Consider the following 25093-nt stretch of genomic DNA (forward strand, 5'->3'; position numbering starts at 1 on the left):
TAAAGAATCTCAGTGAAGAAATAATGAATAATAATCAGTGGTCCGGACCACGCATTAGCATTCTCAGAAATGTTAAAAGGATAATTGACGAAAAAGAAAAAACTATCATATTGAACGACTATCACTTATTGCCAACGAGTGGGCATGCCGGCATACGACGCATGATAAATAATATCAAAAGTAAATATTTTTGGCCAAAACTAGAACACGATGTTAAAAATTTTGTACGAAAATGTAGTAAATGTCAATTTACGAAATATTCGCGAGAAAATAAGGAACCAATGCAAATAACGACAACAGCCACTGCGGCAATGGAAAAAATATTTCTTGATATCGTAGGACCATTACAAACAGACTCAGACGGATTCACCTACATCTTAACTGCACAATGCGAGCTAAGTAAGTATATAGAAGCGTACCCGCTACGCAATAAGGACTCAGTCAGCGTGGCGCGAGCTTTAGTCAACAATTACATATTACGGTATGGTATCCCCAAGGTCATTGCTACAGATAAAGGGACCGAGTTCACGTCAACAATATTCAATGAGGTATGTAAACTTTTAAAAATTAATAAAATTCATTCGACAGCTTACCATCATCAATCCCTAGGATCAATAGAAAATATGCATAAACATTTAGCGGCATTTTTACGAATTTATTGTGACGAACGTTCTGATACGTGGAGTAGTTGGCTACCCTTTTGGTGTTTTGCCTACAACACCACAATTCATAGCTCAACTAAATATTCACCATTTGAGCTCGTTTTTGGAAAAGTATGCCAAGTACCTAGTAATTTAAGTAACACCTTGGATCCATTGTATAATCCTAATAACTACATGTTAGAATTACGATATAGGCTACAATTAGCACATAAGGATGCCAGAGAGCATTTGCTCCGGAGTAAATTAGCTAATAAGAAATTGTATGACCAGAATGCTCATTCTTTTGTTTACAATAAGGGTGATTTAGTATTAATGAAAAACGAAACTGCAAAGAAATTGGATAAATTATATAAAGGACCATTTAAAGTTGTTCAAGATTGTGGACCAAATATAAAAATAATAAATAAAGGAAAAATTGAAACAATTCATAAAAACCGTATAAAATTGTTTATTGAGTAAAATTCAATGATTTATTATTTGTGTAATAGATACAGGTATAGGAATATATATAACAATTTGAGTCATTTTGACTTTTTCCAGGCTTTTCTTGTTATTAAATAGAAATATAACAAAAAAAAAATTGTAATAAGTACTATTTTTTTTTCTTTTATTAGCCCGGTGATGTAGTGGGCATAAGTATTGCATGCATGTGTAAGCGAGTTAGTATTAATAAATCGTTTGAACTATCAACACGTGTTCACCATTAATCGAACCTGACTCCGATCCCCACATTGTAACTTGTTTATTCAATGTGCATGAGATAAATTATTTAATATTAAAATGTTGAAAATTTGCACGCCTGCATGCAGGTTGAATATGCATGGAAAACTTAGCCATAAGACCTACCTTGTTACCATATTCAAGCAAATAAAGATATTTCATTTCATTTCATTTCATTTCATTTCATTTCATTTCATTTCATTTCATAAAATCTAGCTATCAATTTACAAGTACCAACCAACGAACACTGTCGTACTTACCGTACCAAAATCAATAACAATTAGCTTATATCACCTTAGACAGTATTTCACACAAAAGTATATGGGAAGCTCTTAGAGCTATAAGAAATATAATATTCTAACATTGCCTTGTCTGTATATCTTTGAATCAGCCGTCTATGTCAAAAATAATATTAGCCAATTCTCTGTTTCCAATAGCGCTCGGCGATGTAATCAAGTTTACACACGTTCAATAAAAACGGCTCTTCTTGCGAAAAGTATTTTCGGTATGGCACCTAAGATTTACAATAAATTACCAAACAACATACTAGAATTAGGTGACATGGTAGATTTTAAAAAAAGTCTATTTAAATTTTTGGCAAGGAAAGCCTACTATTCTATTAAAGAATTTCTCTCCGATTCTGAATTGTAGAATATCATTAAGATTAGGTTTAGTCTCAGGTCTTATTTGTTTAATATTTGCTGCATGCTCAATCGCCACAAAAAATATTTGTATGCCTACAGGCAAAGCATAGCGACACTGACACAACTCCATGTAAGATCTATATGTACCTATGTTTACAAATAAAATATGATTTATGATTTATGATTTATGCTCTAAACAAACAAGGAATAAATAACACATACATAAACATCTTAAAAGATATATACTCCCAGAGCACAAGTAGAGTTAAACTAGACAGATTAGGCACAGATATAGATATTGAACGTGGAGTAAGGCAGGGCGATCCACTTTCTCCAAAATTGTTCATAGCTGTTCTTCAAAATTTGATGAGTGAATTACCATGGTCAGAAAAAGGAATTTGTGTAAGTGGAAAATATATAAACAATTTGAGATTTGCGGACGACCTAATACTGCTATGTGAAAACCCATCCAAACTGGAGTCAATGATAAATGAATTAATGGCTGCTAGCGCAAATGTAGGACTAGAGATGAATCTCGAAAAAACTAAACTTATGACCAATAATAAAGAGATACCAATTTTAGCAAACAACACTGCACTCGAATATGCCCAAAAATATATATATCTTGGTAAACAAATATCATTTAACCCTGAAAGACATACAGAAGAAATAGAAAGAAGAATAGCCAATACATGAAAACAATTTTGGGCGCATAAAGAAATCCTTAAATCACAACTTCCGATACACCTAAAGAAAACGGTAATGAACTCAACCATATTATCTTGCCTTACCTAAGTATGGCTGTCAAACTTGGACCCTAAACCAGTCAACCAAAAATAAAATACAGACCACGCAAAGAGCAATGGAAAGAAGCTGTTTAGGCATCAAGTTAAAGGACAGAATAAGATGCTCAGATATTAGACAGAAGACGCAAGTAACTGATGCCTTACGCTTTGCTCAAAGCATGAAATGGAGATGGGCGGGTCACGTGGCAAGGCTAAACGATGACAGGTGGACAGGAAAGGTTACAAAGTGGAAAGGACCACAGGGATCAAGAAAGAGAGGACATCCACTATCCAGGTGGCAGGATGACATTGTGGCTACTGCAGGCAAGGAATGGCAAAGCATGGCAAAAGATAAAATAAAATGGAAACAGCTGGAGGAGGCTTTTACCCAGAAGGGGTCTACAGAATACAATCCATCCATACTTCCATACTAATATTATAAATGCGAAAGTAACTCTGTCTGTCTGTCTGTCTGTCTGTCTGTCTGTCTGTTACGCTTTCCCGCTTAAACCACGCAACCGATTTTAATGAAATTTGGAACAGACAATCTTTAGACCCTGAGACAGAACATAGGCTACTTTTTATTTTGAAAAAAAGGGATGAAGGGGTTGAAAAAGAGGTTGAAAGTTTGTATGGGATTTCTTAATTTTAAATGATAAAACCATGAAACTTTATATTTTAGCACTTGATAAGAAATCATTAAACATATATTTAAAGTCACATACAGGTCGAACGCGATTAATTAACATTATTTTTACCTTTAAAATAAACATGGTGGGAAATAAACATTAACTAAAAGCGGGTAGATTATATTTATTTGTCTACCCCGAACATTTATATAAATTAATATCGGGTAGTTTTGTGTTGTTTACATCTCCGGTGACATTTTGCTGGGACGTCAGTCTTCCGCGACCACTGCCAGTGCAACCTGGCCGAAACGTTGGGAAAAAAGGTAAAAATAATGTTAATGAATCGCGTTCGACCTGTATGTGACTTTAAATATGTGTACAAAGCGCGAGAACTTAGTGTTATATCATTAAACATCTTGATAAGGGATAGGGATAGGGATAGGGATAGCGATAGGGATAGCGATAGGGAAAGCGATAGGGATAGCGATAGGGATAGCGATAGCGATAGGGATAGCGATAGCGTTAGCGATACGGATACGGATAATATGGGTATCGTTAGAGGGATACGGATAATCGGTCGGCGGTCTCTTACAATCAATGTGCTCTAAGACGATCGTTGTTTGCTTGCTTGAAGATTACGTTTGCGATAAGTATAAGCAAAATGTAAAAAATTGTAAGGGATAATAGAAAAAAGTACTTTTTACCCACCGATCATAGTGTCGAAATACGGGCTATGTGGGATGTTTATAAAGGTTTCCCCAGCGTATATAGAATTACCTACGCTGTGGTCGATGTGTAATATTTCTACAATCATTGCAAGCAAAAGTATTATGTGCAATCGAAATAATCGCAGATAAATATACCTACAGAGAAACCTACGGTCCCTACGGATCCAAATGAAAATCTTAATGAATACTTTTATTACGCGGGCGAAGCCGCGGGTAAAAGCTAGTCAATAATAAAAACTAAATTGAAAGAAAAGAAAATCTTTCTGTAGAATAATAAAGCTTAAATAAATAAATAAATATATCACCTTGTCACTGGCAAAATAGTCCCACTGGACTGAGACCATTTAATTTTTAAAATTCAATTCAATACAAATATTACATGTTAGGGAATTAGGTACGTATAATCTTTTGTGTCAGAGCAGCTACTCCGAGTATGCAACTAAGAAGTACAATCAATTTTATCATCCCATTATATGTATATTATTAATATGTCTTTCCCATCACGGAACAATGGTATTCCGGACCTTTGGGAGGCGTGCGCGGGGCCGAAGCCAACACGTAGAGGCCCTTTCGACACTTTAATGAAATGTAAGGGGTACACCGAGCGGATGTTGCCCTTGCCCGTATCATGGGACACACGCAGCGGCAACACCCGCCAGGGTGTAAGGACTATTTGAGAGTTAATGGAATCTAAAATGAACTGGTCTATTTTGATGAAAGTGATGGACTAAATACTGGGCTATGGATAAAAAACCGGACGCCTGCCTAATAAAACGGTATCCAATTTTATTTCCGGCAGACGGTGACTCGTCCCCACAAGATGGGCCCCCACAAAAAGCGACATCCAAGATGGCTCAAGGGCAACACCGGTGTGAGAACTGTACCAACTCGCGTCTTATGCAAATTTTCACTTCCACCCCTGGGGCATGTAGCCCTAACGACTCCACTCTGGACGGCTAGCCAAGGCAAGCCAGAGGTAGAGAGTACTGTCCCACCCACCCGCCTTACGGGTAACAGAACTCCCCAGGAGCACTCGGGTACGTGGGGTCGCTGTTCCCCAACAGCTCGCCACAAGCTGCCCTGCGTTGACTGATTGCACTGGTAAAACCAATGGGCGATGGGGTCGTCACATCCCTACGCCTTATATTATTAATATTATTATGTATCTTAAAAAAAGGGTATATTGGAAACTGGAATAGATAACATATACCAAAGAAAAAGCGATCAAGTCCACTGGTAGCAGAGCCGGGAAACAAACCCACCACCAGTGGACTTGAGGGCTTTTTCTTATGCTGTCTATTTAAATTTTGAATCTATATGCATATAGGAGCGTGACTACTTAACTAACAAATTAAATAATATTTCATTAAATAATTTGATTGGTTCTTTAGTTCATGAAATTTTTTGATTTACAGATATATTGCAGATAAATACTTTATTGGGTTTTAGGTGACTTTGAGTGGTGAAGGCTCATGTGGGATCTGCTCGGTGTGCGTGGGCCGCCTGCGAGACGCGAGTGACTTCAAGCTGCAGGTGCAGCGCACTCAGGCGGAGCTGCAGGCGCGGCTGCAAGGAACTCCTGGTAATGATTAGTAGGATTGAAACATTTTATTATTTGTTAATAGTTTTGAATGATATCGAGTTTATGGATTTTAGAAGGCATTTGAGCCTGGTTCGTACTGTCACAGAATGAATAACAGTAGCTACTGCTATCCAAAAAGGAAACTTCCTATAAAACCAAGGTATTATAGCGGCTCAGGGTTGAATTGTTCCATTTTGCATGCAATGGAAAAAAATATTTGCATGGAAAGGAGATATCAAATTGTGCAACCCAAATAATTGCTTGAGTGTTGAGCCAAAGTCAAACGAATTGGGAGCCAAATCAAAGTTTGTATCATTTATTTTTAATTCCTATCGCGCTCGCGCGCGTATTATTGTGTTTTTATGTAATGTAAGGTTCTATCCCGGCTATTAAAGATAAAATGATTGTATACAATACAATACAAATCCACTTTATTGCACAACCTCAGAAATGTACATAGGAACACACACATTACAATAAATTTTATTACAGAGATAAACAATAGGCGGCCTAATGTATATTTATGTGTTAATTTGTTATAGGAGAAGAATCAGCGGTGGAGTCAATAACAGAGTGTGGGGACGCCGGCAGTGACTGCAGTGATGAGCCGGTGTGGAGTGAGTAATAAAACCTTATTGCCCTAAAAACAGTCTACGTCTGAGACACAGCCTACCACACTCCTGGCCAAGATATATTACAAGTTGGACAGTTCCACATTTCACACCACAATCTTCACATTTGCTGTTGATTCTTTATGACTGTATGAGATAATATTTACATACATACATATAATCACGCCTGTATCCCATAAAGGGGTAGGCAGAGCACATGAACTACTAAGTTTCAGTGCCACTCTTGGCAAAAAGGGGTTGAAAGAAATCCAAATTGTGACATTGCAGTGACAGGTTGCCAGCCTCTCGCCTACGCCACAATTTAACCCATATCCCAGATAATATTTACTATAATTATTGAAAATAAAGTACTATAATAATAGGTACGCTATATCACGCATAGCGTAACCACGTCACATTTCTCATCAATGAAGTAGGTGCTGTCCTGTACCACAGTGGTTTTGAAGTAAGGCAAGCCGAAAGATACGTTTTAGCAATATCTAACTAATCTTCAGTTTTCGGACTCACAGCCCTACAAAATGTTCTCTTATGCGCCGCACTTTTCTGAGAAATACACAAGCCGGGCGCTGGTTTTGGCGCGGAAATAATGTCTCGTTTTTTGGGCAAAATATATTAAATATAATGACTTTACCTTGCCTTCGTCCAGTAATATGTGCACGCATTTGTCACCGTCACAAGGAACAAATTCATCCATTGTCAATTTTACGCAAATAAAACTTTCGACTAAATAATACACTTGAAGTTGTTCATAGAGGTAATAAAACGCGCTGAGCGCTCATCTTGCACCTCACTTCATACCAAAAGCCCGGCTTAAAGCTAGGAACATACTACGCGGACGTCCGTCGTAAATCGACCGCGACCCCGACCGATCAGTGTGCACGGTCACAAAACATCCAGCGAGCCAGATTTCGATCGGACGTCCATGCGCTCAAGGCCACGTCCACTTCCGTCGACCGATAGTTTGCACGGTTAAGTGTAACATATTCATTATCCAGATCCCCGTCCGCGGTCGATTTACGACGGACGTCCGCGTAGTATGTTCCTAGCTTAAAGCTAAGAACATACTACGCTACGCGGACGTCCGTCGTAAATCGACCGCGACCGCGACCGATCAGTGTGCACGGAACAAAACATCCAGCGAGCCAGATTTCGATCGGACGTCCATGCGCTCAAGGCCACGTCCACGTCCGACGACCGATAGTTTGCACGGTTATGTGTCATTTCATTGTCCAGATTCCCGTCCGCGGTCGATTTACGACGGACGTCCGCGTAGTATGTTCCTAGCTTTAATCGTCGAACAAGTGTCCTATATATACCTACAAATAGATATGTTGCTTGCTAGGCAGAATGTAGGCAAAGTGCTCATAGAGCAGGATGAAAGAGCAAGCCCCGCTGCATGCCAACGAGTGCAAGACAAGGGTGTACTGTACCCTTGTTTCGCCGACAAACTTTTCATCGAATATCATTTCATCGACAACAAATCATCGAAAGTTTAGTTCGAGTAAAATTGTTTCAAGTATATGTATTATGTACTACTATATGTATTTATATATTTTTGTTCAAGTTCCAACATCACCAGCCTTATTGAACTTTTCCGTGGGACTTAATCAGTAGTAGATCTGTGTAAGAATGTCTTATGGTATTTATTTTATTCAATATATATATTTAACTAAGTATTATTATCCATTCCACACGCTGATATCGCTTAAAAAACCCTCGCGACGTAAAGTAACAATAGAAAATACGAACGTGTGCATTCCATGAGAACGCGCGCCACCCCTGAGTAGGCCGTGAACTCGCGGCTGCCAGGATGTACTTGTAGCGCGGCGATAGTATCGCGGAGTGAGCCGCCCCTGGCTGAACGTGCTTCGACTTCAAGTCTCGTTCCTTCCGCGCTGCACTATAGTAGGGGGAAATTAGCTAAAATTACGGCATAATTAATGGAAGGTATTTTTAATTGAAATATGTACTTTATAGACCGGAGTTATTTTTCATCAACCCTCCCCACCCCTCTCCCCTCTGCGTCACCCCTCTACCCTCCCTTAAAGTGCCGAAAATGCGGTTTTTCTCGATTTGTGACAAAAATGTTGAAGATACAGAAAAAGCGCGTAGGAATAAAGTAATCCTTAATAAATTGACTACAAATCATTCATTAACACTTTGGTTCTAGCACTTATAGTTTTCGCGCGATCCGTCACGAAAGTTGGTCCTTTGCTGCAATTTTCTTTAATGAATGTTAAGTTTTCGCCCAAAATGCTTACGAAATCGTCGAAATTTGTTTGATATGACTAAAATATTGTAACTCATGACTAAAATAAAATTAAGGGGGAAAAATCACTACCATGGGTGGAATTTCCAATATGTCTTGGAATTCCAGTAACTATTTAAGACGTAATATTTTCACGGTAGTAGTCGCTAGGAGTACCATTGATCCATATAGTATATCGATGACTGGGGATGAGCTTTTGGTAGCTGTTGGTAGAGCCCTGGAGTATCAATCCAGAAGCCGTGAGTTCAAGTTCCACCCATTGTACTGATTTTTCTCCCTGAAATTCATTTTCAGTTTATAATATTTTAGTAATATCAAACAGATTTCGTAAGCAATTTGGGAGAAAACTTATTTAACATTCACTAAATAAAATTGCAGCAAAGGACCAACTTTCGTGATGGATCACGCGAAAACTATAAGTGCTAGGACCAAAGTGTCAATGAACGATTTGTAGTAAATTTATTAAGGATTACTTTATTCATACACGCATTTTCTGTATCTTCAACGGTTTTGTCAGAAATCGCGAAAAACCACATTTTCGGCTATTTAAGGGGGGGAAGAGGGGTGACGCAGAGAGGGGAGGGATGGGGAGGGTTGATGAAAAATAACTTTGGCCTATAATGTACGAGTACATATCCCAATCAAAAAAAATCTTCCATTAATTATGCCAAAATTTTCATACATAACTTTCCAGAAGCAACGTACTACTAGCGCCACGGCAAAACATGGCAACATGCTGTGGTCTGTACCGTGTGGTCAGTTGGCCGTGCGCTTATGGAGAATTTAATAATACCTAATATTGGCGCTCGGTTTTTAAAATGTTAGAGCAATCATGACTTTTGGGCTTATATGGCTGTACCGCCACTGCTGCCCCATACAGTGCACGTGAGTCTTATTTCTAGTTCCTCCGCCCAGTGCCGTGAGTAAACTTTAATAAATGAATGCTTTTGTTTCAGTAGCATTAGACGGCGCGGCTGGAGCGGACCCGGAGCCGGCGCCGTCAGTGTCCTTGCGCGCCAGACAGCAGCTCGCGATGGCTTGCTGCGTGAGGCTCGCGCGCCTCCGCGACTCCCCGCGCGCGAGCCAGCCGTGCCCCGCGCCGCCGCCCGCCACTGTGCAGCGAGAGCCCCGCACACAACCCTACACCTGCGACACTTGCCAGGCGCACTTCACACACAAGTCTAGATTGATTACACATATACAGAATCACTTAACAGGAAGAGATGAGCGTATAAATCACTTCGTTAAACAAAATAAAGACAAACCACACGTATGTCACGTTTGTGACAAGAGGTTTGCACTTAAAGGAATTTTAACTAAGCATTTGACAATACACACTGGAGTCAAACCATACAAGTGTAAAGAATGTAACAAACCATTTAGACAAAAAGATCACTTACATAGGCATGAAAGAATTCACGGTGGGTTAAAACCGTACGAATGTGAGGTTTGTGGTAAGCAGTTTACAGAAAAATCGTATTTAAATACACACGAGAGGACGCACACTGGAGTCAAATATGAATGTACAGTTTGTAACAAGCGATTTACAAATAAATATCATTTAAAAAGTCATGCGGAGGCTCACAGTGGAGACAAGCTATACAGGTGTAAAGAATGTAACAAGGAATTTCGACGGAAAGACTACTTACACGAACATGAAAAAATCCACAGTGAGGTAAAACCATACGAATGTAAAGTTTGTAATAAACGCTTTGCACACAATCGAAGTTTGAAACACCATGAGTTTAGCCACAGTGTCGACAAGCCATACAAATGTAGCGATTGTAGCATGCAATTTGCCTTCAAACATCTTCTAGTACGTCATGGGAGGGTACACAGTGGACTGAAACCGTATGTGTGTAAAGTTTGTAGCAAGGGATTCACACAAAAAGCGAGATTAAGTGCCCATGAGTATACTCACAGTGGAATCAAACCATACATATGTGAAGAATGTAACCAAGCATTTCCATCGAAAGTTACATTAGATGTGCATGAAAAAATCCATAGTGGAATCAAGCTACATATATGTAAGGTCTGTAACAAACGATTTTCACTTAAAGGGGGTTTAAAGCATCATGAGAAAACTCACAGAGGTGTCAAATCATATAGATGTACAGAATGTAGTTGCTATTTGTAACAAAAAATAGTTTAGTTCGTCATGAGAGAGCGCACAGTACAGTACACTACAATAATTTAGATTCATACAGAAAAACAGTTGATAGTGAAATAACCCCTTATACCACACATATTGGAATAAAGCCATACGCTTGTGAAGAGTGTAAGAACAAGTTTCCATCACAGTCGGAGTTAGACAGACACAAGAGGATCCACTCCGGAGAGGAGTCGTACGAGTGCGAGATATGCGAATCTTTATTCTTCGATGAAGCCAGTTTAATGACTCATGTTAATACTCATGCGGGAAGAATAGGGACAAAATAATGAGTTGGTTCTTAAAATAGTAAGGCAACTCTGCGTTATGGGACCAGCTGCCCTAGTGTTGGTCGAGTACTCTGAGCACTCAGCATATTTTTCAGTCGTATTCAAAAGCACGAATGGTCTTTACACATAGTACATCTTTAATTTTTGTAACCATTGCCACATGAAGACATTTTTAATGGCCCTAAATGTCTGCCTCTGCCCATACAAGTATAAAAGTTCGTATTTACTTTAAACATTTCTGTTTCGAAACACGGTTTCTTAAGGCGAGACTAGCGCCACTTTCGATATTTTTTACATCTATGATCAGAATTATCTCTACAACAGTCGCTAATATAACACCTTTAGTATTTTATAAAACACTGTATACACTTTTTCGTTTTGTAGTTATCCTTAAAAACTTGGTACAAAATAAAAATGATTACTTTTACCTATCTAAGTTTTTGGGGATAACTATTACAAGGAAAACATGTATACAGTGTTTTATAAAATTAGGTACTTCAGTTTTGTTAGCGACTGAAGTAGAAATATTACTGAAAAAAATATCTAATTTTGAAGGTAAAAAAAATATCGAAAGTGGCGCAAGTGTCGCCTTACCCTACGCCTTAACAATGTTTCGTAATGAATACCATACAGTTGTTGAGAAACAATGTTTATAAATCGTGTTTCGAAACAGAAATGGTTATAGTGAATACGCACCTTTATAAATGCTAAACATGTTTTGATCCAGTCATTGACGAAAACCGGCTGTGGCATTACAGGATAGTACGGCAAATATTTAGTGTCCCGGGCGGATGTCTCGTGTGGCGCTGGCAATGGATGCGCTGACCACTGCATCTAATGTAGATTAGACATGTTGTGGTAGAGGCTCTCAAAATCACCTGCTTTTTAACCCCCGACGCAAAAACGACGAATAAGTTTTACGTGTCTGTCTGTCTGTGTGTGTGTGTGTGTGTGTGTTTTGTGTGTGTATGTGCGTGTCTGTTTGTGGCATCATAGCTCCCGAACGGATGAACCAATTTAGATTTTTAGTGATAAATCATATAGAACACGTTTAAATAAGGATGTTTTGTTATATAAACTTTTTCTTTTCCATTAATATTTACTGAGATATTAGGGTTCTAAGATTAGTAAATGGCACTAGCACTTAAATAAAATTAACGCGTGTCTCGCAAACGGTTTAGGTTACAAAATGACGACTTTTATATAGGTATAGGTTAGGTTCGTTAGGTATCTTCAAACGGCCGAAGGCCAAACTGCACAGAATAGGAGCCCCGCCTAAGCGCCTAAGCGGGGCTCCGTCGATATCGCTTTCTGTCTCTGGCGCCTTAGTAATGCTGTGGGAAAATTTTGCAACTTTGCACCCACAGAACTAGATTTAGATAGAAGAAACAAGGTCATCTATTTGTATGGTGGCCGAGCGTGTCAGATTTTGTACTGAAGTTGTTACTTGCCTGTGTTTTTAAATATGTCTCAGGCCTCTAAGTGTTCATAATTTTTGTCTTGTTGTAATTAAATATCACGTAACGTTTCTTTTCTTTGAAAGCTGAATCAGTTGTGAGAGTTGTTTCATGAAAATCGGACAATATGTCAGGGTTTTTTCCAAATTTTAATTTTGTGTTTATATTGTAGTATATTGCTTTATCGACGCGTTGTGTTTGTATGTATGTTCTTTCAATAATGTGCCTTACAAAAATAAAAACTGAAAAACTGAGGTTTCGGAACACTGTTTATAACATGTGTACGTAGGTACCTATTATTACGGCTAAGAGAGCGCGCACACGGCAACTGTTGTCGCGACCATGGCCTAGTATGAAAGTGCGCACACGAGGCGACGCAACTTTTCATCATATAAATACGAAAGTCGCCGAGCAACTGTTGCCCGTGGGCGCGCACCCTAATGCAATTTTTCAGAAATGCAAAGGATTTTTCAGTAAAAAACAAAATTGTCTTTTTTTTTCTTGTTTTCCCGCAGAAGTTCGCAAAGTAGAACGTTTCTTACCAGGGGCCCATTTCTCAAAACTGAAAGTTACAAGTTACAACCGGAAGTCTCTTTCCAACTTTTACTTGTCATATTAGACATTGACAACCACTTGTAAATTGCAAGAATCTTATATACATGTATATAAGATTCTTGGTAAATTGTAATCTGTAGCTTCAAGAAATTGGCCCCTGGGGCATATTAAACATTGACTTGTAGCTTAGAGAAATGGGCCCCAGGTCGCAACTTCTAAAGGCCATAAGTACTTTAAAAAACTGGCCAAGAACGCTCAGTGTTTCCAGTTGTGATTTTTTCACTTGTAAACCATACATGACAGTTATAAACATTGGTTAAAACTTTAGGAGCGATTATTTTGTATATTTAGAGAAATGGGCCCCAGGTCGCAACTTCTAAAGGCCATAAGTACTTTAAAAAAACGTACGACACACGTGTGCAGAGGGAATTCGTTGCTCTTGTCAATTAATACACTTCCATCTGTCGTGTTTTAATTTATCGCCACTCGTTACGAACTACTTTTTCGCACTGGTACCGTAATCCTACTATTTGGTTTAAAATTTGAAACATCATAGATTTTTTGCTATTTACTCAAAAAGTCATATTTGTGAAACAGTAATTTTATCGAAGGCACCGTAAACCTTGGCACGAAGAGTTCCTTGCCAGGTTGAACATACAATATATTGATTTGATTCTCGAAGTTCCGTATGCTGGCCGCTAAAAACCGATATTACTCACCAGACATCCAACATCCCTAGTATTAAAAAAAATAAAACGTCACTGTCATTAGTGTCATTCCATGTTAATTTTAGTACCGCGAGCGAGTGGTGTTGGTTGCCTTACGTGGGACCGGCGTGTTGATTTTATTGTTTTGGATGTATATTTGTTCGTGATGGAACCGCTGACCCCGTGTGGCTGCTGCCAGCTGCGCGCCGCGGACAAGGAGCTGCAGGCGCCGTACACCCGGCTCGGCGCGACCGAGGTCTACGCCCACATGCTCCGAGAATGCTTCGGCATTCACGTAAGTTTGTTGAAGTGATTTGGGTGTAGATTTGTAGAATAACATCTACAAATATACACGTTATGTTCTTAACTTTACAGACAATCTCAATACAAAGATCCAGAGTTTTTATATGAAATCACATATAGATTTGGCTCCTCAATGTTACCTATAAAATAATAGCGAATTGCGCAGAATTTCTTGTATCAGAGCTGAAGAGAGTACAATGATGAATATGTCGCTCTAAATAAGGATATTACAACATCACAAACGTAAATTAAATTACTTATGCATAAAAAATGCTGAAATTTCAATCTATAACTCTAGTATGGTAAAATAAGACAAAAAACGAATGACGTGATATAATGGACACCCCTTAAGCTAGCAAAACAATCTCTATAACTAATGAATGAATTACACGATACACTAAGAAGAAGAAAAACCAATTTTATTACAGTTTAGTTAAATGTCTGACTTACAATCATTTAATCGTAGAGTTTGTTTTCTAGATGGAAACAATTACACTTGCTCGTAATTATACGTATATCAGTTTAACCCAATGGTTGCAGGTGGCACTGAGTAGTGAAGACTCTTATGGGATCTGCTCGGTGTGCGTGAGCCGCCTGCAAGATGCAAGTGACTTCAAGCTGCAAGTGCTGCGTACTCAGGCGGAGCTGCAGGCGGGGCTGCAACAAGAGGCACATGTTAAAAGTTAGCTAGTCATATTTATACCTGTTAAATTGTTTTCTGTTTATTATTACATTACAACAAAAGAGTTAATGAGTTTGATTAGAAAATTAAGAAGGTGTTTTAGCTGATCCTTGTAAAGCTTGAGGTCCTGTCTACAAGTCATTGCAAGGACATTGCTTGTCAGCGATTCTTGACTTTTTGTAGTGATCTACGCATGGATCATAGAATACTTTTTGAAAATTTTAAATAAAATTGCACTGGTGTTCCAAGGCCACAGGTTCAAGTCCTGCATGAGGTGGGAATTTTCTAAAAATCTATTATCTTACACAGAGGTTTCAACATGATTAAAAGTATATAAACAAATGTGTCAATGGAGTTTTGCAGTTATGAAATACATTGAGTGTATTGTGTTCGTTTGTTCTAGAAGAAGAATTAATAGTGGAGTCGGAAACGGAGTATGGAGATGTGGCCGGTGACGAGCCGGTGTCGGGTAAGTGATAAAACTTGAGACCGCTAAAAGAAATATCAGAATGGAGCCAACTTCGGCGTGTCCCATCTTGGCCAAAATTCCTTTGACCCCGTAATGGCCTGTGAACACCCCCGTTATAATTTGGAGTTGTCTTTTGCCTAGCTTCCCTAGCTTTTTGCTCCATCCAGAGTCTACCCTCTGCATAAAGAGCTTTGAATGCTTCAGACCAACCAGGGCATCCCACTCTTTTTGGTGACTAGCCTTTGTTTGGTCTTTCATAGCCATTCTGATGGTTCCTTGTGAAAGGCCCACATAAGGTTCCGGACCTATGAAGTTGTCTTCAGATCCGGCCTTGGCAAGTTCATCAGCGTTTTCATTGCCAATGAAGCCTTCGTGCCCCGGTATCCATACCAGTTGCACCTTGTTTTGCCTTCCAAGCTTGTTAAGAGCTTGGATGCCGTTTAATACCAGTCTAGAGGTAACTCTGGGCGATGTGAAGGCTTTGAGTGCCGCTTGACTGTCGCTGAGTATATAGATAGTCTTACCTTGGATTTGTCTAACTATATTCTCATGTACACAGGCAATTATTGCATATGTCTCGGCTTGGAAGACCGTGGCATAATTGCCCATGCTGATACTACCACTGTAGTCATTTGCATAAATGCCTGCGCCCGTACCAGATGCCATCTTGGACCCGTCTGTATACCAGATGATGGTGTTGTCATCAGGGGTGGGTGTCTCCAGACCCTCCTTCCATTCGGCTCTAGTATGGACTTTGGTTTTGAAGTTTTTGTGGAAGATGAATTTCGGTTGCATTTTGTCGCAGCCCATACTCATCAGCCTTCCCATAGAATTGTTGTATTCCATGCTTGTGTGTTTAGTCTTCGGCATGCTATCGCTCCAGAGGCCTGTTAAAGCCAGCCGGTGTAGCGATTTCAGTGCCTCAGACTGTATCACTAGATGTAGCGGCGGGAGATCCAATAGTACCTCCAATGCTGCTGTTGGCGTCGTTCTGAACGCACCCGTTATAGCCATGCATGCTGTCCTTTGTACCTTCATGAGGACATCCTTGCATGTGCTCAGTAATGTCCTTGGCCACCAGGCCAGGCTTCCGTACAGGATTATAGGTCTCACCATCATGGTGTAGATCCACCTTAGTACCTTTGGGTTTAAACCCCATGTTTTGCCGTAAGCTGACCTACACATTCCAAACACTCTAAGTGCCTTGGCTGTGGTCAGTTCGACGTGTCTTTTCCAGTTCAGTTCTTTGTCTAGTGTTACCCCTAGATATTTCACTTCATTGGAAAGTTCAAGTACCCTTCCATAGAGCCTTAGTTGCTCCATGCCAGTAAGGGCCCTTTTCCTGGTAAACGGTACTACCACTGTTTTGCCTGGATTGATGGAGAGTTGTTGGTGGTTACACCACCTCTCCACTTGCCTCAGTGCTGTATTCATGATTTCTGACACCGTTCCCGGGAATTTCCCGTTTATGAGTATCACTAAATCATCTGCATAACCCACTGTATATACTGGGCCCTTATTTAGTTCTTCCAAAAGTGAGTTCACTACCAGGCTCCATAGAGTCGGAGAGAGAACCCCACCTTGTGGACAACCTTTTGTTGCTGTGGCTAGTAATTCTTCCCCCATGAGGGAGGACTTAATTAGCCGGCTGTTCAACATATTACCTATCCAGCGGCAGATGGTAGGTTCTATGCCATGTTTGAGTGCAGCATTATTGATTGCACCATATGTGGTGCGATCAAAGGCACCTTCAACATCCAGAAATGCAGCAAGACATAGTTCTTTGTTTTCTATGGCCTGCTCCGCTCTAGTTGTCACCAGGTGTAGTGCTGTCTCCGTGGACTTGCCCGGCTGGTATGCACATTGCAAGCGGTGTAGTGGATGTCTCTTGAGCGGACCATCCCTGATGTGTCTGTCCACCAGTTTCTCCAAAGTTTTAAGGAGAAATGATGATAGACTTATGGGCCTATATGATTTGGCTTCTGTGTAATCCTCTTTGCCTGGTTTGGGCAAGTATGTTACCTTTACTAACCTCCATGCACGTGGTACATGTCCGAAGGCAATACACGCTTTGTACAGTCTACTCAAGTGGGGTATAAGTACGTTAGCGCCTTCTCGTAGTAGTATGGGGTAGATTCCATCTGGCCCCGGGGCTTTATATGGCTGAAATGTCGATAATGCCCATTGTATTTTGTTGTGGTCTACTACCTTTTTCGACGTGTCCCAATTATGCCTGGTCGTGCGAGTGCACTGTTCCGTAACACTAATTGGTTCATCGTCTGGTACACTCTGATTTATTATCGAGCCTGGAAAATGTGTGGCACACATCACCTTGAGGGTCTCTAGCCCCGTTTCAGTCATTCCACCATCACTCCTTCTAATAGAGGTGAGTGGGACTGACTTCGTTGTGGCTAGTGCCTTCGTGAGTCTCATGCCTTCCGGAATGGAACCGATTTGATCGCAGTGGTTTTTCCACGCTTTCCTTTTCGCTTTCCTCACTGCCTTGCTATACTCTGTGAGTTTTCGCGCGTAGAGCTCAAAATCATTACTTCTTTTGGCATCGTTGAAGACAGCCCTAGTTTCTTTCCTGAGTTTTGCTATCTCCGGATTCCACCAGGGTACCTTCTTCGCCAGGATTTTCTTTTCCGGGCAGTTATTTGTCCAAGCCGTATGGACGGCTTGCCCTATTTTGTCAGCTTCAAGTTCTATGTCAATAATAGAGTTTAGCTTACCATTGGGGTTTCCCAGGTCCGCCTTAAGGTCATCCTTGAACGATAACCAGTTGGTATTCCTGGGATTCCGTTTTAGTATAACTTCTACTTTGATTTTAGTGGTATACCTAAAGCATATATATCTATGGTCCGATAAAGATATCTCCCCAGAGACATGCCATGAACTAACTTTATTACTTGCGTTGTTGGACGCTAGCGTTATATCAATGACCTCACCTCGCCTAGCATTGACGAATGTCGGCTCATTGCCTTTATTTAAGAGTTGTAGTGAAGAGCTTACCAGGAATTCCAGTACCTTCTCTCCTCTTCTGTTGACATCCGAGCTTCCCCAGATGACGTGGTGTGCGTTCGCATCGCAGCCGATGATCAGGTCAGTGTTCGCCCGGCTGCCGTAGTCAGCAAGATCCCGCAGTTGTGTGGTGATGGGATCCGCCGCCTCGTAGGGAAGGTAGGCTGATGAGATGACTAGTGCCTTACCCCCCTTTATTCAGGATCTTGACCGTGGTCAGATCCCTGGAACAGAAAGCATTTAGAAGCATAGCATCAATGCCGGTTTTAACATAAATACATGTCCTCATATTACTCTCGGGGCAGATATACAGTATCGTCCCGCCAGTACCATTTAAGCCTCTTATCTCTCCCTTGTAAATATATGGTTCTTGAATAAGAGCAATGTCGAACTTGTCGCTTTTTAGCTGCCTAGCCAGAAGGGCAGTGGCGGCCTTATTGTGTTGTAAGTTTATTTGTACACACCTTAGCCCCTCCATTACGGCGGTTAGTGTTTGGCGGTGCTGAGATCAGCGGCCGCCTCCTGGACCGTGTTGTCGCAGGACATGGGCGAAGTGGTGCCCTCCAGGTAGAGTTCCTCCAGACCGCGCAGGTCCTCCGAGCCCGCCACCGATAGGATCGGTGACGACTCTCGGGTCCAGCGCAGCCCGGCGAAACTCTCCCCGACTAGCACCACTTCCCCCGCTTCTGACCGGTCCCGAGCCACCTCCGCAGGAGCGCCAGGCGGCGCGTCCCGCTCCGGGGCCTCCCCCGTCGCCGCCCCCGCGGCGCCCGCAGCCTCATCGGCCACCGAGTCCCCCTCCCCCCCGTCCGCGCCGGGCTCCACCCCAGCCTCTTCATGCTCACGCTCCTTCCCCGTCTCCAGGAGCTTGAAGTGGCTGGTGTCGAGCCCCGAGTGAAGAACGTAGCCGGCCTCCCTGATGACGTCAGCTGACACCTGGTCCATCAGAACGATGCGCCTGGTGTTCAGCTCCGACATCACGGTGTCGACCACCTTCCACTCGTCGGTGCGGAGTTTAGGGTTGCGCCTCTGCATCACCCGCAGAGCCAGCGACACGTCCTGGCTGCCATCGATCGCCGTACGCCAGGCCATCTTGACCGGCTTCGGCAGATCTTTAGCAGCCACGACTTTCAGGCGCCGCCCGCCGATCTCTCCTCTTCCGATCACCGAGCGGAGCCATCCCACTGCGTCGCTTCCTCCGCAGGTGATGTGAAGCGCACCCCCGTGACAGCACCTAGTGTGATGTCGGGCATAGGATCGGCCGCCTCGTCCAAAGCTACGAGCAGGACGCTCACTATGGCCGACCTATGCTCCAACATCACCTTTTCCCCAGGAAAGGCCACTGGGACGATAGCCATCTTCTCGCTCGCCGCTACCTCAGCAAACGTCCCCCCACCCTCGTTCGCTTGTGGTCGCCAGCGAGCAGAGAAGAGTCGCCACTAGCCCCCAGTGACCTCTTGTTAGGCTGCCTCCCCGCCCCACTAGTGGAGGGTCCGGCCCCCACTTGCGCGTCCCTATTCTCCCGCGCCTTCGCACGCCTCTTCTGCCTCCTGGTTGGGGCTACTCCTCCACCCGACTGCGCATCCGCACCCTGGGGTGCAGTAGCGTCGTCTATGGCGCCCGGAGCCGCCCCACCAGAATTTGGAAGCGGTGCGTCCCTCCCGCAGTTGGCCGTTGCTCCGCGGCCAATCCCCCAGCACCAGCGCTAGTCGGCTCCCCGAGGGGTGCTTGCTTTGCGCCCCCACTCTTCAACCCTAAGGGAAGAGACGGGTTGGTGCTGTTGGGATGGCCAGCTCCGCCGTGGCCCCTACGCTTCGCCCCCGTCCTTGCGGACGTCCACGTGTTGCCGCTGCCAACGCTCGTGGATCTGTCACAGACAGCCCCACTATTCGCTGGTGCAGCAACCTTTGCGCTATGCGCCTTCGCCTCATCCCGTACGGGTACGGCGTCCCCTCCCCCGTCGTTATAGGTACATTAGTATCCATACAAACATTGAAAAATTTCAGCAAACTGGCTCCCCACCCACCACGGATGGAGCCAACTTAGTTTTATCCATGTGCCACATGAAAGAGCTTGGGTTAGTCATTACTCCTGCCACAGCCAGTATCAGAACCGAGTCTCTTCATCTTGAGTGAAGTCTATTGCCATGGCCACATGGTATAGCCAAATTAGACTTGAAAAAACTATGATGAAACTGTCCATCAGTTCATTATTTCACAGCGGCCCATCACCTATAGCTTTATTAAATTTATTTTGTCATTTATCATTTATTTGTTTGCTACAATACACACCAAAATTACACAATTCAAACAAAAATATACAATAATAAGTACTAAAACTATAGAACAAACAACTATAGCATACATTAAAATGTGGATGGGTTTGATGTGTGCGTTGCAGCAAAAACAAAAGGGTCCTGGCTCAGTAATACGCTCCACCTTTCGGGTGAAGCAACTGATAATTCTGCTAGAACCCAGGTCACTAACAGTACTGTTTATACATTATATGTCTTAAATCAGGCTAGACCCATATTAGACAGTGTGTAATTCTAATACGGGCAAATCTCTTAACGGTGGTCAGTACAGGACATGAGAAATGTAATTAGGTAACTTTCACTGCAAATTTAATTTTATCAACGTATTGCATATTTCATCAGGCGCTATGCGCGATAACCACGTCACTCTTCTCACCTATAAAGCAAGTGCTGTCCCATACAGTGCACGTGAGTCAACTTCACTATAGTAAAAATGCTTTTGTTTCAGTAGCATTAGTCGGCGCGGCTGGAGCGGACCCGGAGCCGGCGCCGTCAGTGTCCTTGCGCGCCAGACAGCAGCTCGCGATGGCTTGCTGCGTGAGGCTCGCGCGCCTCCGCGACTCCCCGCGCGCGAGCCAGCCGTGCCCCGCGCCGCCGCCCGCCACTGTGCAGCGAGAGCCCCGCACACAACCCTACACCTGCGACACTTGCCAGGCGCACTTCACGCACAAGTCTAGATTAATTACACATGTACAAAACCATTTATCACAAAAAGATGAGCGTATAAATCGCTTCGTTAAACATAATGAAAAGAAACCACATGTATGTCACGTCTGTAACAAGGAGTTTACACGAAAAGGAAGTTTAAAAACACATTTGGTAATTCACAGTGAAATGAAACCATATGCCTGTAAGCTTTGTAACAAGCGGTTTACACAAAAAGGGAGTTTGGACATTCATGCGAGTACTCACAGTGGAGTGAAGCCATATGTATGTAAGGTTTGTAACAAGGGGTTTGCAAACAAAAGGGAATTTGATCATTCATGAGAATTCTCACAGTGAAGTTAAGCCATATATTTGTAAGGTGTGTAACAAGCGGTTTGCTTATAAAGTGAGTTTAAAATATCATGAGAATACTCACAGTGAAGTGAAGCCATATATTTGTAAGATTTGTAACAAGGGGTTTGCATCTACAGGGAATTTAAAATAGCATGAAATACTCACAGTGGAGTGAAGCCATACGTATGTAAGGTTTGTAACAAGCGGTTTTACACAAAAAGTGAATTTAAAACGTCATCATGAGAATACTCACAGTGGAGTGAAGCCATATATTTGTAAGGTGTGTGACAAGCGGTTTGCATATGCAGAGAGTTTAAAACATCATGAGAATACTCACAGTGGAGTGAAGCCATATATTTGTAAGATTTGTAACAAGGGGTTTACATCTACAGGGAGTTTAAAAAGGCATGAGAATACTCACAGTGGAGTGAAGCCATATATGTATGTAAGGTTTGTAACAAGGGGTTTACATCTACAGGGAGTTTAAAATATCATGAGAATACTCACAGTGGAGTGAAGCCATATGTATGTAAGGTTTGTAACAAGGGGTTTACACTACAAAGCGAATTTAAAACGTCATGAAATAACTTACCGTGGTGTCAAAGCACATACAGCCCAAGAAAAGAGAGGAATTAAATCATACGGTTGTGAAGAATGTCATGAAGGATTTACAGAAAAAGTTTATTTAGATACACATAGAAAAAGAGCCCACGATGGAACCATGTCATACAAAGGTTCAGTCAATGACATGCATTTAACTCGAAGAGGGTCTACAGAAAATCATGAAACACCTCAACCGAGTAATGAAAAAAGTAACAAACATACAAATGAAAATAATTCAGATACGCATATTGGAGTGAAGCCATACACTTGTGAAGAGTGTAAGAACCAGTTTCCATCACAGTCGGAGTTAGACAGACACAAGACGGATCCACTCCGGAGAGGAGTCGTACGAGTGCGAGATATGCGAATCTTTATTCTTCGATGAAGCCAGTTTAATCAACTCATGTTAATACTCATTGCGGTTGAAATTCATCATTTCAAAAAAACTTTGATATGCTGGGCCCGTTGTTGCCAAATTGTCTATCTTATTTTTAAAATATGTTCAATATTTATTTGTGTGTCAATACTGTCAATAAATGTTTTCTTTTTCTTATTCTTAAATAGGCCAGAGGGCGCCTACATACAACAAAATTATGTAAATACATTTTTAATTGTAAACGGGATTTAATCGCGTAAGACTTACGTTTCTGTTTAAATATAAGTCCCGTTTACAATTAAAAACATGAGTGAAAATGCACAATACAAATAGACAATACACTAACACGAGTGTAAATAAAGGATTATATAACATTTATTTCATGTAAAATACCCTATAAAATAATGGACGGTGTTGCCATTGTGGGCAAAAAAAAATACAATTACTTAAAAATATGTACGATGTAAAAACTGACTGCATTGTACCATAAACAGGAGTCATAGAGCTGCTTAATTTTGAAGTTTCATTTAATTCGGTTATTTCTGGGATTTGGCGGTAAGATATAAGTTATCAGTTTTTGAAAAACTATCAGGACGAAGTATTAGTAATGTTGCTATGAGAGTTGAATTAATGTATAAACTAATAAATAAATAATACTCGGTGTTAACTTGAATGAGTTTTACTTACCATATTTACCATGAGATAAGATATAAACATGCTAGTTGGTTACTCCAAAGATATTAAGAAATAGTGTTATTTTGCGAGGGTCCATAACTGGAACCGGAGAACTGCGTACCTCCTATGATGGACAAGGAACAATTTACAAAACCAAAATGTACAAGAAACCATGTTATGTTAAAATAACGCATATTAATTTTACTTGGGCTATATAAAACATCTGCCGCATGCCAAACGACCTGTGGGCCAAGAAAAGTACCGAATGGACACTAAACATAGCGCGGCGTGATGGCAGACCGCGAAGGAGATGGCGGCACGATCTTGACTTCTTTCAAAAAGATTGGCCGAACATTGCCTTAAACCGAGAAGCGTGGAAGAAAGAGAGGGAGGCCTTTGCCCAGCAGTGGGACACAACAGACTAACAAATAAATAATAATATAAAACTGACTCAAAAGTATCAGGTTGGCTTTAAAAGTAAAATTTTAAACTTACTGTCCGTATGGGGATTATTATTACTGAGAAACTTAAGAAATACAATAAAACGTTGTGATTCAATGCTCTTTGTATCATGCTTCCAATTTTATCACTTGTCTACGTGGTTAAGACAACTGTCACTCTCACACTGACTTTTGTTTGTAAAATTCTATAAAAAATGACTGAAATAAACAGTTTAAATTTTAATATATTATTTTTTTTTACTTGCCAAAGCGTGACGGATGCTTTATCCACGTGGATAGATAGATGATAAAATTGGAATCATAATACGCCGGCAGATGTCCGTGACTGGAGAAAAAACACCCCGTTTTAATTTGTTAACTTGAGGAAACCAATAATAGTATCCATTCTGAAATACGCTTGAAATGTAAAAGAAGGATAAGACATTCAAGTTTTAACACGCTTAGCCGTAGAATTTTTACATGTATCCGTGTAATATCAAATGTTATTATAGGCAAAATTTCTCCTCATAAACTGTCCAATGTCCATGATGTCACCTTAGGATTTACAATACAACGCATAATGGTGTCATTTTGTGAACATCAAAGGAGTTGATTATATGTGTGCGTGTGGATTGAGTGAGCACCTTCCGAAAATAAAAATGCTGATCATTTAGTAAAAGTTCTAAAACTATTGTAAAACGAATCTCTGAATTTGTAAAAAGATAAATCAAAAGATACAGTCATTAACATGTGCTCACTCAGTTCTCACAAACTACCAACGAAAACAGTGAATGTATTCATTTGACATGTAATATTTATATACTAACATTTAGTAAAAAATATGCCAACCTACCTCTATAAATTTTAGATCACCTAGTGACGTATTTAATTTTTTACAGATAGTTTCTTATGCTCACTCAATCCTCACACTTTTCAAAAGCCGAATTTTGATGAAAAACATAAGATTTAGACCGCTATTATATGTGTATAGTTTAGTAAAAGTGAAATGGGAATTTGTAAAATACAAAACGAACCACTAACGTGTCAGGTTTTTTTATAAAATTTTTGTAAGTGCTCACTCAGTCCACACGTTTTGAGAAAGTTAAAAATGTAAATATCTTAAGATTTGTAGCACCACAGACACCCGAAAGTACTTCAACATTTAGTAAAAAATTTTACTAAATATCCACCATCTAATATTTTATATTCGTTGTTTGGTTTTAAAGATAATCAGATATAACTTTTCTCATACAAATGTATCATGTAGGGTGACCACACTATGTCGGCTCCAGCCGGTCATTTTTGCGATTGCTTTGTTTCGACAGCTTTCCTCCTTATTTCTATTCTCCATGGTCCATAGAAAAAAAAAATAACTGGACTATATTTGACACTTTTGACAGTT

The 25093-nt window shown here is 41.0% G+C and overlaps 2 protein-coding genes across 9 annotated transcripts in view; one reads left to right on the forward strand and one right to left on the reverse strand.

Moving 5' to 3' along the window:
* The window catches only part of LOC125239750 (zinc finger protein OZF-like), a 31239-nt gene extending 9467 nt beyond the window's left edge, over positions 1-21772 (forward strand). Inside the window, exons 1-4 of one of the 8 annotated variants that reach the window (XM_048147412.1) lie at positions 13500-14104; positions 14653-14794; positions 15201-15263; positions 21047-21772. In XM_048147412.1, coding sequence (XP_048003369.1) covers positions 13883-14104; positions 14653-14794; positions 15201-15263; positions 21047-21585 — 966 coding nt within the window. In that variant the 5' untranslated portion in view covers positions 13500-13882 and the 3' untranslated portion in view covers positions 21586-21772. Of the gene's footprint in view, positions 1-5617; positions 5751-6292; positions 6368-9607; positions 11046-13499; positions 14105-14652; positions 14795-15197; positions 15264-21046 lie in introns of those variants that run through there. The other 7 variants (XM_048147413.1, XM_048147410.1, XM_048147411.1 and 4 more) reach the window with 7 other exon arrangements.
* LOC125239752 lies at positions 18493-19429 on the reverse strand. The gene is made up of 2 exons (XM_048147417.1): positions 18749-19429; positions 18493-18508 (listed from the first exon to the last, which is right to left on the reverse strand). Exon 1 carries the CDS (start codon positions 19374-19376, stop codon positions 18771-18773), a length of 606 nt encoding a protein of 201 aa, XP_048003374.1. The 5' UTR covers positions 19377-19429; the 3' UTR covers positions 18493-18508; positions 18749-18770.
* Positions 21773-25093: the final 3321 nt, after the last annotated feature.

Source organism: Leguminivora glycinivorella, chromosome 26 (genome assembly GCF_023078275.1).
Source record: "Leguminivora glycinivorella isolate SPB_JAAS2020 chromosome 26, LegGlyc_1.1, whole genome shotgun sequence".
Taxonomy (NCBI): Eukaryota; Metazoa; Arthropoda; class Insecta; order Lepidoptera; family Tortricidae; genus Leguminivora; species Leguminivora glycinivorella.

Coding starts and splice junctions, on each gene's coding strand:
- LOC125239752 (XM_048147417.1), bottom strand. CDS start 19,376: ATGGCCTGGCGTACGGCGATCGATGGCAGCCAGGACGTGTCGCTGGCT.